Source organism: Lepidochelys kempii, chromosome 2 (genome assembly GCF_965140265.1).
Source record: "Lepidochelys kempii isolate rLepKem1 chromosome 2, rLepKem1.hap2, whole genome shotgun sequence".
Lineage (NCBI taxonomy): Eukaryota > Metazoa > Chordata > Testudines > Cheloniidae > Lepidochelys > Lepidochelys kempii.
Genome location: NC_133257.1, coordinates 210,746,810 through 210,760,738, shown reverse-complemented (window position 1 = coordinate 210,760,738; position 13,929 = coordinate 210,746,810). Strand labels below are relative to the sequence as shown.

Below are 13,929 nucleotides of genomic sequence, written 5' to 3'. Positions count from 1 at the left end.
CCCAGTGTGTTTTGCTGTTTTACATGAGTAATCTGATTTAAGTAGCTCATTTGTATAAATTACGAATATACTCAAAAAGGCATCCTGAAGCTATGTGGCATTATCAGATTTTGAAATGGGCTCACAATAATTCATAGATTCACAGATACTAAGGTCAGAAGGAACCATTATGATCATCTAGTCTGACCTCCTGCAGAACGCAGGCCACAGAATCTCACCCACTCACTCCTGTGAAAAACCTCTCACCTATGTCTGAGCTATTAAAGTCCTCAAATCGTGGTTTAAAGACTTCAAGGAGCAGAGAATCCTCCAGCAAGTGACCCGTGCCCCATGCTACAGAGGAAGGCAAAAAACCTCCAGGGCCTCTTCCAATCTGCCCTGGAGGAAAATTCCTTCCTGACCCCAAATATGGCAATCAGCTAAACCCTGAACATATGGGCAAGATTCACCAGCCAGATACTACAGAAAATTCTTTCCTCGGTAACTCAGATCCCACCCCATCTAACATCCCATCACAGGCCATTAGGCCTATTTACCATGAATATGTAAAGATCAATTAATTACCAAAATCATGTTATCCCATCATACCATCTCCTCCATAAACTTGTCGAGTTTAATCTTAAGGCCAGATAGATCTTTTGCCCCCACTGCTTCCCTTGGAAGTCTATTCCAAAACTTCCCTCCTAGAAACCTTCGTCTAATTTCAAGTCTAAACTTCCTGGTGGCCAGTTTATATCCATTTGTTCTTGTGTCCACATTGGTACTGAGCTTAAATAATTCCTCTCCCTCTCCAGTATTTATCCCTCTGATATATTTATAGAGAGCAATCATATCTCCCCTCAACCTTCTTTTAGTTAGGCTAAACAAGCCAAGCTCCTTGAGTCTTCTTTCATAAGCAAGTTTTCCATTCCTCGGATCATCCTAGTAGCGCTTCTCTGTACCTGTTCCACTTACTGTAATGTAGCACTAGATAAAGGAAAGATACCACTTGGCAGTTACTGCAATGTATTTGAATTGTCCATGTAAAGGTAATGTTTTAATATCTATTACTGATATAATTGAAACATTTTTATTAAAACTTTGTGCTTATCTGACAGTATTATATAAGGCTTAACAAGATTAAAGTCATTATAACACTGCAGTCTAAATCACCAAGAAACATGTACAAACAAACACCTTTCCAGGATTGTCAACTAGATAAAAATAAAAATTTCTTTTAAAAAATATAGTTAAAACTAGGGCTGTCAAGTGATTTAAAAAATTAATCGCCCTGTTAAACAACAATAGAATACCATTTACTTTAAATATTTTTGGATGTTTACTACATTTTCAAATATATTAATTTCAATTACAGCACAGAATACAAAATGTACAGTGCTCACTTTATATTTTTGATTACAAATATTTGCTCTGAAAAAACAAAAAATATTTATTTTTCAATTCACTTCATACCAGTTCTGCAATGCAGTCTCTCTATCACGAAAGTTGAATTTACAAATGTAGAATTATGTACCCCAAAAAATGCATTCAAAAACAAAACAATGTAAAACTTTAGAGCCCACAAGTCCACTCAGTTCTACTTTTTGCTCAGCCAATCACTCAGACAAACAAGGTTGGTTACAATTTGCAGGAGATAATGCTGCCTGCTTCTTGTTTACAATGTCACCTGAAAGTGAGAACAGGCATTCGCATGGCACTGTTGTAGCTGGCGTTGCAAGATATTTACATGCCAGATGCACCAAAGATTCATATGTCCCTTCATGCGTCAACCACCATTCCAGAGGACATGCTTCCATGCTGATGAAGGGTTCTGCTTGATAATGATACAAAACAGTGTGGACTGACACATGTTCATTTTCATCATCTGAGTCAGATGCCACCAGCAGAAGACTGATTTTCTTTTTTGGTGGTTTGGGTGCTGTAGTTTCTACATCAGTGTGTTGCTCTTTTAAGACTTCTAAAAGCATGCGCCACACTTAGTCTCTCTCAGATTTTGGACAGCACTTCAGATTCTTAAATCTTGGGTTGAGCGCTGTAGCCATTTCTCACAGCGGTACCTTCTTTGCGCTTTGTCAAATCTGCTGTGAAAGTGTTCTTAAAACAAACATGTGCTGAGTCATCGTCTGAGACTGCTATAACATGAAATATATGCATAATGCGGGTAAAACAGAACAGGAGACCTACAATTCTCCCCCAAAGGAGTCCAGTCTCAAATTTAATTGACACGTTATTTTTTTAAACAAGCATCAGCAGCATGGAAGCATATCCTCTGGAATAGTGGCCAAAGCATGAAGGGGCATACGAATGCTTAGCATATCTGGCATGTAAATACCAACGCCAGCTACAAAAGTGCCATGCGGATGCCTGTTCTCACATTCAGGTGGCCTTGTAAATAATAAGCAGGCAGTAGTGTCTCCCTTCAATGTAAACAAACTTGTTTGTCGTAGTGATTGGCAGAATAAGAAGTAGGACTGAGTGGACTTGTAAGCTCTAAAATTTTACACTGTTTTATTTCTGAGTGCAGTTATGTAACCAGAAAAAAATCTGCATTTGTAAGTTACACTTTCACGATAAAGAGATTGCACTTCAGTACTTGTATGAGGTGAATTGAAAAAAACTATTTCTTTTGTTTATCATTTTTACAGTGCATATATTTGTAATAAAAATATAAAGTGAGCACTGTGCACTTTGTATTCTGTGTTGTAATTGAAGTCAATGTTGAAAATGTAGAAAAACATCCAAAAATATTTAATAAATTTCAATTGATATTCTATTGTTATAAGTGCGATTAATCTCAATTAGTTTTTTTTTAGTTAATCGCATGAGTTAACTGCGATTAATTGACAGCCCTAGTTAAAACCACTTCTGTACAGAAAGCTGGGGAAATAACCTCCAATTAGTAAAGGTTAGATTGTAGGAGCTTCAGCTACAAACAAATTAATCTTATTTTATTACCAGAGTCTTATGATAAAGACCAGTCAGAATTCTCTTCCCAGCTTTGCCACATACTTTGAGCCACAGAGGTTGTCAAGTTTCCCCACCCGTAAAAGTTATGGGATGTCCTGAGGCTTAATTCAGTTAGGTTAAATATTATGAAATATTAGGTTAGATAATAGGGAAAACTTTAAGTATAAGGCTAGTTAAACTCAGAGAAGGCTTCCTAGTGAGGTTAAGAACAGGTTGGACAAACACTTGTCAGGCATGGTCTAGGGTATGCTTGGTTTCCCAAGGCTTGTCCACAGTGGAAAAGTTATCTTGTGTTAGATCACATGTTAACCAACATGATGACCCACCTGACTTTATACTGAGTTGAGAGACAGACTGTCATGTAGAACTGTAGAGTTAATCATGACCTGCTGACAAAATGTTTAACATCTAACATGATAGACTTTGATACAGTGGGGGCCAGATTCTATAGTGAATTTACTTTCCCTTTATGCCACTCAGGCAGCATAAGTGAGTCATAGTCTAGCCGTAAATGTACGGAGGATTCTCCAGTGTAGGGGAACTCTGCTTAGTGCTCATCAGCTGGATTCAGGTCTGTGCCAGGGGTGACAGAACAGGGGGTATCAGGGGGCCGTGGCCCCATCACTTTTAGGGAGCTTCTGACTCTCCTGGTCTGTGCCTATGCCCCCCAACATCTAGGTAGGTAGCCTGTAGAGCAGGGATGGGCAAACTACGGCCCGGGGGCCATATCCAGCCCTCCAGATGTTTTAATCTGGCCCTCGAACTCCCGCTGGGGAGCAGAGTCAGGGGCTTGCCCCACTCTGCGTGGCTCCCGGAAGCAGTGGCATGTCCTGCCTCTGGCTCCTATGCGTAGGGGCAGCCAGGGGGCTCCAAACCCAGGAACCGCGGCCAATGGGAGCGCAGGGCGGCGTCTGCAGACAGGGCAGTGCGCAGAGCCACCTGGCTGCACCTCCACATAGGAGCCGGAGGAGGGACATGCCACTGTTTCCTGGAGCTGCTTGAGGTAAATGCTGCCCGGAGCCTGCACCCTGACCCCCTCCCACACCTTGACCCCCTGACCCAGCCCTGATCCCCCTCCCACCCTCCTAACCCCTCAGTCCCAGGCTGGAGCACCCTCCTGCACCCCCAACACCTCATCCCCACCCCCAGCCGGAGCCCTCACCCGCTCCCACAGCCCAACCCCCAATTTCATGAGCATTCATGGCCCGCCATACAATTTCCATACCCAGATGTGGCCCTCGGGCCAAAAAGTTTGCCGACCCCTGCTGTAGAGGGAGGGGGGAATGCACTGGGGGAAGGAAGGTGCGTAGTGGAGTTTAACTACGCTACACCAATCTTCCACCAGCACAGGCTCTACTAACCACCCTGTATGAGTGGTGCAACGTAGAGCTGCATGACAACCGTTCTAGTATGTGTTGATTCTGACCATCTATACTGCAGTTGGAGTGAGCCTTCCAGCTGAGGTGGTCACACTTGCACTACCTCTGCTTGAGTTAGCATTCCAAAACCGGCAAGGTGGATATTGCGGCTTGGGCTGTGGCCTGGGTGATCCCCTGGGTTTGAACTCATGTGGCTAGCCCTAGTCTCTGCCAGAGCCACAATGTCCACGCTGCTATTTTTAGCATGCCCGATAGAACAAAGCGAGTGCAAGTCTGTTAACCCGGGGAGAGGCTGGCTCCCAGCTGCATTGTAGATATACCCTCTGACTTCCTGCTTCTCCTCCTGCACTAGGCAGAGTTCTGGCACAGGCCTGAGTCTTGCCCTGAGTGTTTAATGGGTTAGAACACATGTTAACACACGCAATGTAACTTTTCAATATAGACAAGGCCTAATACAGTACCTCCCAGCTGATGTGCTACCTTCTACAGGGCACTCCATTCGCAGAGTCTCCTATGCAGTACCCCAGGTTTGACAGTGAATACAGTTCACCAGGGATTTGAAGGTAAGCAGTATAGGAGAGTGCTGTAATAGAACAGTGGGGAAGGGAAGAGTCACATTGTGGGGTATCTGAACCCAGTAATAGTGGGCATGGAGAGAAGGCAAATGTGATCATTCAGGGGAAGAGAATATGAAACGGGCACCCCACAGACCAAGCACCAGACCTTACCCCCCTTCCAGCTGCCAAAAACCTTCTGTAGCCAGCCTTCCTAACAAGATTTACTTTGTGGCCTTCCACAACACAAGAAAAAATAAAAATTGGGGCCCTCTAATATTTAAAGATTGTCACTCCTGATTTAAAGTGCCTGCCCTCCTCTCTCTATATCAACAGTAACCTCAGTCTGAGTGAGCCCAGGAAAGCTTCCAAGACTAACTAATCACCAGGTGCCTATACCATCACAAGCAGGTATTCTGCATGTGTAAAATAGCTTACACCAGTGTCAAATCAAGCAGTGTAATAAAGAGATTAAGATTGTCCACATTAGTTGTGAGCACCAGTTCCCATTACTACGATGTAATTAACTGCCCACTCTTCCTCTCTATATTGGAGCATAACAAATGGGATAAGAATGGTGCAGGTTACTTTTCTGTCAAGAATCTCTTGATTCATCATACTGAAGTAGGCATTTATATTTTTCCTACAGCTATCCAAACATCAGTCAATTCATTCACTGGCCTCTATCCTTCAATGCACTCCTCAGACTTTTGCCCATCTTTCTCCAGCTCAGTCCCCTTCCCTGTCCCAATCTTTTTGAGGAATAGAGTTAAAGGCAGAGTGTCATTAGTGACCGCTGTCTCTAGACATGGATTTCCAATGGCTCCCTTCCCTATGTCCCAGTACCTTTTTATTGGCCAGCAGAGAAAGTTGTAAATATTTTTCAAATAGAAGTTTTTGTAGATAGTAATTTTCTGTAATGATTAATAATCATTGCACCCATTAGTCATTAATCAATAATATTTAGTCAGCTTAGGTGACACTATGAGCTTCACCCTTCACTTTTAATGCGTTCTAAAATATATTGTAAAATGAAAAGGAGTACTTGTGGCACCTTAGAGACTAACCAATTTATTTGAGCATAAGCTTTCGTGAGCTACAGCTCACTTCATCATTGTAAAATGACATTAAAATCCCTGTCAAGTGCAAACAATATGATTTATTGTAGGTTTTTGGGTTTTTTTTAAATAACAGATATACCTACTAGTGCAAATGCTGTACATTGTTTAAATATTTATTGTGTTTTAACACCAGTTAAACTTCTTAAAAGAAAAATTAAGTGCACAGATTTCTTCTTGAGTGTTAAACCTTTAAGGCTGGGTTTACATGCGCATGCCCAAGCCTGCAAATGCTTACTTCAATGACAGTTTCCAATATTTTAATGAGACCACTTATGATACTAGGTACTATCCTCTGAAGTAAATGTATGGGGGAATCAGGGTCCATACTAGGAAATACAATAAATAGAAAACTGTTCCATTTTTTAAAAAAAAATTAACTGATAAATATTTGAACCACAGGACTCAGCAACTCCACTGTAAAGACATTATAGTCCATTACTTCAGAAGCGTTGGGGGCATAGTATACCAGAAGCACCACAGTAAGACCATATGGTAAAAATCCTTATGAAAATTGTTTAGATACACCCACACAGAGAGATAATACGGTGTGTATTAGATCTGACTAGGCAGGGTCGAGCTAGGGTGATATTTGGATGGGAAATGTTGTTTTTATTATTTATCTTTAAAATTGCTTGCATAACACCACAAATTTATCCATCGCTTTATAATGGTGTAAAATACATTTCTTACCTTAAAGAGATTACAATCTAAGGGCCTAATCCAGGTAGCATTTACTACAGAGTGCAAGTGCTTGCCACCATCAGTGGTCGAACAGAGATTCCAGGGCAACATTCATGGGAGTACATGCTTTGCTCAGTAATAAGTGTTTAAAAATGAGTGTGCACCATCCCATAGAATTTAAAGTGATTTAGGATGAAAAAACTCTCTATAACTATAGTTATACAAACATTGGTGTAGCTGACAGGAAGTGTATTGTATAATAACAGCAGTTTACTTTAGGTATGTTGAAGGTCATGAAGCTAAAAATGCATCCTGATCAGAAAGTGCCATAGAAACAAGAAATTGAGATAGATTGTTCTTAGAGGAAGATCACTGGGCAGATTCATCAGTACTTTCCCCGTGACTGGCACTGCTCACACTCTGATGATTTTTGTTCAAGAAAGTGTAGGGTTTTCCTTATGTATAATTGCAATATTGCCAACTCTCATGATCTTTTTCATGAGTGACAGGATTTTGGCGGGGGCTGGAGTCTGGTCTCTCAATAATGTGAGAAGCTCCAGTCTTCTAACCAATTTGAGCCCTGCCAGGTGGCAAACCCCTTCTGATTGGTTGCCTAGCCCCAGGTGGGCAAATGGGGCAGGCAGCCAATCCCAGCTGCTGCAGGAAGAGAGTACTCTCCTCCTTCCCCTCCCCTCAGCAACCTGAATCTATCCTCACAGGAAGGAAGGGAGGGAACAGGAGGGAGCTACGGAACCCAGTGGTTCAAGATGGCTCCATCCACTCTTTTTCCCTCTTCTTCTGTGAGCAACAAGGTCAGGATGGCACCATTGCTTCTGCATCCCTTGGCCTGGGAAGGGGCAGAGGGGGGTGAAGAATGCCAGAACTGCTCCCCACCATCCTGGAAGGCTGGGAGGCCGAATAGATGGAAGGTGGGAGCTGAACTGATGTATGGTGGGGGCTGTCAGGGCAGCTGAACTGATGTGGGGACAGGATTGATTTGGAGGTTGGGGGCAGAATTAATTGCAGGGATGGGTATGGGCAGCTGTGGGGGTGAAAAATCTCCTTTCCCAATAAATGTGGGAGAGAGAGAAACACTAATTGTCTCTCACACATGCACACACACTAGGGATGAGCAGGAGAAGTTCAAAAGACAGACCCAAAATAGAACACAATATAATTTAAAAAAAATGCCATGAATGTTTGGGGAAAATCTCATGATTTTTGATTTTTTGAGGTTGGCTACTGTAATTTGCACTTCTCCAGAAAAAAAAATAAAGGAAAGTCCTGACTGTCTTCTGTCTTTATAATGCTAAATTCCCAGTTGCTGGCCTCTGTAAATGGGTCCTGGTTAATGTCTGTCAGGAATTGGGGCAGGAGCAGTCAACTCTAGTGGTCAGAGCCAGGATACACAAGCCAGAACTGGGTTACCTGGAGTCAAGGTTGAGACAGAGCTGGAACAAGGCCGGGTGTATCTAAGCAGCAGGTCAGTGATCTGCCTTGATGCACAGACAGCCTCCAGGTGTTTTTCCTACGTCTTCAATAGTGTTCCTGGGCCAATAAGAGAATATGGTAAGCTCCTCTAGTCAGGGCCTCTCTTGGCAGGACATCCAGTGGTGCTTGGCCTCACAAGGCTCACAGCCCATCAGTCACTGCTCTGCCAGACCTGTTGGGTGGCAGCATGGATGTGGCAATTTCTCATGGATCCACAGACCGAGGTTCTGGCTCCCCAGATTCTCACAGTATGGTGGTTACAGGGTGAGCTGGGCTTTAGACCCCTTTTTAGTTCCTGTCAAGTGCACCTCTTTGGTGACAGGTTTCGCTACTGTCATCCCTTTCTGGGTAGAACCATGCAGTCCTACCACTCTAAGAGTGGATCTCTGGGCTGCAGCTCCTCTGTTTACCAACTGTGATAACAGGACAGACCCAGCTGTGTTTGGCACCTGTAAGCCATCTTCCTCCAGGAGCCTGTAACCAGCAGCTGATTAAAAAGCTGATTTAAAACCAGAAGCTGACTCAAGAGCTTCTTCTAAGCCAGTGGTTTTCAACCTGTGGTCCGCGAAACCCTGAGAGTCAACAGACTATGTCTAAGATTTCCAAAGGGGTCTGTACCTCCATTCAAAATTTTAATGGGTCTGCAAATGAAAAAAGATTGAAAACCACTGTTCTAAACAAAGCATTTATTTATTTATTCACCCAAAGGTACATAACAAGCAGAGCGCACAGGGATAAAACTACAGAAGGTCTATATGCCTGTGCTATACCTAAACTTTATTTTTTATTTCCTTGCAAGTTTTGGGTAAGTTCTGTTCAGCCCAGACCCCTGCTCCAGGTTTGGGGGAGAAAGCCCCTTCAGCATTCTCTTTTGGCAACTGCTCACTAGAGCTGGTTAAGACTTGGAATTTCTGTTTTGTGGGAAATTTTGACATTTCAAAGTTTTTTGTTTTCATTCCATGTCAGAATGAAAACAAATATTCTTGAAATTTCCCATCAAATGAAAATTCTGAAAACTTTTTTGTTATGGAAAATTGTTTTGGAAATTTTTTTGGAATTTTTTTTTTTTGGAAATCTTTTTTTCTTTTTCTTTTTGTATTCCTTCATGACGTCATATTATGCAGTGCTACTACTGATGTCATAATATAATAGTTGAAAATTTCTATTGTTTTTATTTTATTACTAAAATCATTAAGAGCATCCGCTATTTAGTACTAATTGAAACATTATAATGTCTTTTCTAGATAGTCTCCCCTCTTTGTGTTGTATTGAAACAGTTTAACACAGTGTTGCTTCCTTGGGCCATTGCGTCTTTAATGGTTTAGTGCCACTTGATCCGAGGCTTGGGAAAAATTAACCTGGTCTGACTGGAACCAGGCAGGTGGGCATTCCCCAATAAATAGCTCCTGCATTGTTTCCATGAGGACCCTTTGTATTCTCACTGGTGGGGTACTGTATCTTTGTTACTGTTTTGCTTCCTATTTGTTCCCCCCAACAGTCTCCTTTGATTGGACTCTATGCAGTCAGGCAGGATAATATCAAGCAGGTAAACTGAGATACATATGGTATTCATAAAAGATAATACAGATATCTCCATCATTCTCCACAGTCATGAAAGAAAAACTTTTTTAGCTTTGTATGTTAGACCCTTCTTACTATTTGCAGCATTCAAGACTCACTCAGTCCATTAAATCCGGTAGGATCACAGTTAATGTTCCATCTTTTTCAAGTGTCCCTTTGGAAGCCCTCAGAGGATTTTGTCACACAAAATGGGTCATCTTTAACTTTCAGGTTTAAAATCATCATCATAAACACCTCTATAAACAAAATAGAAATCTTGTGGGTAATGAGGGAGCCAATACAAATCACCTTTACATATCAAGATCTAACCTGGCATTCCAGCTGTTCCCTTCTTTCCAACATTTTATTGCTCTCATTGTACTGCTTGAATTCTTTGAAATTTTCCTGATTGTCTGTTTTCACTCCCATGGATTTGCCTATCCAAACTACTGTTCTTGGTAATTATAGTCTAAAACATTTCTTCGCAGGAAATCATTCTGTTGTGGAACTGTGTACTCTTTGCTTCTTGGTAGCTCTTCTCTTAGTACCTCTGAGATGGAGTTATTTTTGTGCAAGGCAGAAGTTAGCTAAGCAGTTTCTGAAACCGCTTTGGGGCAGCAAAATGGCTTCAGAAGACCTCTCTGCAACTGCTTTCTTTCAAAAGTCTTTTTTATTGTGTTCTTGCAGTGCCTCACCTGGATGTTCATGTGCAAAAATGAGACTTTCCAACTGGTTACCTTTTTCTTAAATCTTACATAGCGACATGTCTGTCACTCAAGCATCTGACTTTGGTGCCATCTTTCTTTCATGTTTCTTCACTCATTTATTTTTTATTTTTTTACTGTGCTAGGAAGCATTAATTTCCCTTTGGAAGTATAAGGGGGAGGATACCTGGGCGATGGAGAAACTAAATCTATGATCAATACATTGGACTTTTTTGTCTACCTTCTATTAATGATTGTTAAAGGTGACCTGTGAAGGGAGGCGAATGTGTGTGTCCTTGTTTGATTTTTTGTCATAAATAAGGCTACAATTTAGTCACGGGTATTTTTAGTATAAGTTATGGACAGGTCACGGGCAATAAACAAAAAGTCACAGCCAGTGACCTGTCCATGACTAAAAATACCCCAAGCTAAATCTTAGGTGCTGGAGGAAGAAAGGCGCTCCAGCAGATGCTGCTGTTCTGTGGGAGGTTGGGGGTGGGGGTGCTCTGGCCATTGCTGCTCCTCCTACAGGGGGAGGCGGCCCGGGGCACCGCTGCTGCTCCCAGACCGCTGTTCCACAGCAGCTCCCGGGACCGGCTACCTGGGGCCACCGAAGCAGCGGCCCGTGCGGCTGGCCCCAGGGTCACCCTAGCTGCTTGGGCAGCCCTGGGGTCAGCCGCTGCAGCAGTGGATGTCACGGAGGTCCTGGAAAGTCACAGAATCTGTGACCTTCGTGAAAGACTCACAGCCTTAGTCATAAACAGAAGGTGGCTTTTAATTTTTGGTTGTAGAAGTAGGGGAAATGTAGGGTCTTTCGTAGCTTTTTGGTCTTGTTGGAAACTTTCAAGGATTATTGAGAGCTTTCTTAAGCTTTAATGGAAGAGTTGGGCTGACTAATCTTTAATAATAATAATTAATAAAACAAATTCTCCGTATTTCTCAGATGTTTCAGTTAAAGAGGGATGAATAGAAATAATTTTAAACATTCTTGTCTAAAAATCCTTTCCCCACCTTTCAGTCTCTTGTGATACCACTAGTTCTTCAGTTAACCATAGAATCTTCCAGGTTAGAAGAGACCTAGGATTCTCATGTATAACAATGAGCAGAGAGGAAGAATCACGATGGTCTTTTCGTTAAAGCCCTGGACTGGACTTGAGATCTGCATTCCCTTTCTGTATCCACTACAGACTTCCTGTGTGACATGGGGCAAGTCACTTGATGTCCTTGTGCCCTGATGTCCTTCTGTAAAATGGGGATGATTACAATTTCTGTCAGTCATCTTTTTGCTGTCTGTTTATATTGTAAGCTCTTTGGAGCAGGGATTATTTCTTGCTATGTGTTTTGTACGGTGTCTAGTACAATGGGGTCCCAGTCTTGGTTGGGACCTTTAGGCCTTACCATAATACTCATCCTTGTCATATTAAAGCAGAAACCTGATTCCTTTTAAAACAAAGTAACTTCAGACTTTCCTCACCTATCCCTGTGGTCCAGTGTACTCTTCATTATGTCTGTCAATGTATGCTTAATAAGAAACTCTGGAAGTTGTGCGTGCGTTTGTGTGTGTGTGCGTGTGCGTGTGTGTGTGTGTGTGTGTGCGCGTGTGCAGCACACAAAATCTGCCAGGAGCTCCACAGACATATAGGAAGACACAGTTCCTGCTTTAAAGACTTCACGTCCTTCAGAATGAACGTCATTATATACACGTAAACTATTTATTAAAGTAGAGAAAAAAATGGCTGAGGTTACAAAACCCATATCTGACTCTGTTGTGCAGGATCTGGATAGCAATCTGTGCAGACTCACGGCATCATTTGAAAAAGCAATAGCAGAAAAAGTCCAATGTCAAGAAGATGTGAACCGAACCAACAAAACAATTGAGCTGGCTAACAGACTTGTCAAGGGACTTCAGGCAAGTAGATTTTTTTCTTAATGCTGTTTCCAAAATTAATAATTAAATATTTGGAATATTTTAATTATTAATTTTGGAAACTATTTTGATTACATTAAAAAATTCTAGAGTATAAGATATTAAATTCCCAGGTAAATCACTTCAGTAAAAAAACAAGCAAGCAAACACAACCTAATAGGCAAGGTAAGGTAATAGGCAACCAAAATCTGAGAATACTATCAGAGGTGTCATGCATTTTTTTAAAAATCACATGCCCCTCACTAGGTTATGTTTGCATGGCCCACAGAGAAAAGTCTCCATAACTAAGTCACCACATTTGTACACAACTGTGAACACATTATGACAGCATGGGCAGCCTCTGGTTAATGAGCAGAGAGACTGAACAATCCTCTCGGTCAGGATTGAGTCATATTGCATCCGCCCACATTGTACTTAGTCTGTAAGTAAGTAGAATACACTAGCTGGATTTTATATATATATATTGCTGTTGCAAAACTATTCATATTTAATAGGAACTAAATGCATTTTTATTAAAAAACATAGTATAATTTTCAATGTAGCCATTATCTTTATGTGTAGACAAATATCATTATAGTAAAACAGATGCCTGTTTAATGGTCAGTTTCTATATAGCCATTCAAGTAAGACATAGTGCTGCTATAATTACTCACACAGATAATGCTGTCTTGACACAATATGTGGAATTTATTACACATCCTTTCTTGGTAAATTAGTATTAACAATAATAAAATAATAAATACATGGAAGATGGTTATACTACTTATATTCCTGTGTTCTTCCAATGTATTTTTAAAAGATTTTTTTAAATATAGTAAAGTTCAGTTTAGGGCTGTCGATTAATTGCAGTTAACTCATGCGATTAACTCAAAAAAATTAATCATGATTAATTGCAGTTTTAATCGCACTGTTAAACAATAGAATACCAATTGAAATTTATTAAATATTTTGAATGTTTTTTTACATTTTCATATATATTGTATTCTGTGTTGTAATTGAAATCAGTGTATATTATTTTATTACAAATATTTGTACTACAAGAATGATAAACAAAAGAAATAGTATTTTTCAATTCACCTCATACAAGTACTGTAGTGCAATCTCTTTGTTATGAAAGTGCAACTTACAAATATAGATTTCTTTTTTATGACATAACTGCACTCAAAACCAAAACAATATAAAACTTCAGCGCCTACAAGTCCACTCAGTCCTACTTCTTGTTCAGCCAATCGCTAAGACAAACAAGTTTGTTTAGATTTACATGAGAAAATGCTGCCCGCTGCTTATTTTACAATGTGACCTTAACGTGAGAACAGACGTTTGCATGGCACTTTTGTAGCTGGCATTGCAAGGTACTTACATGCCATATATGCTAAACATTCAGATGCCCCTTCATGCTTTGGCTACCATTCCAGCGGACATGCTTCCATGCTGATGATGCTTGTTTAAAAAAAAATAATAATGCATTAATTAAATTTGTCACTGAACTGCTTGGGGGAGAACTGTATGTCCCCTGCTGTTTTACCTGCATTCTGCCCTATATTT

General features: G+C 41.0%; 1 protein-coding gene across 1 annotated transcript in view; it reads left to right on the top strand.

Annotated features, from left to right (window-relative positions):
• DNAH11 (dynein axonemal heavy chain 11) overlaps positions 1-13,929 on the top strand; it is a 289,112-nt gene that overhangs the window by 208,398 nt on the left and 66,785 nt on the right. The window contains exon 62 of the mRNA XM_073333745.1: positions 12,232-12,366. Within this exon, the coding sequence (XP_073189846.1) occupies positions 12,232-12,366 (135 nt within the window). The remainder of the gene's footprint in view (positions 1-12,231; positions 12,367-13,929) is intronic.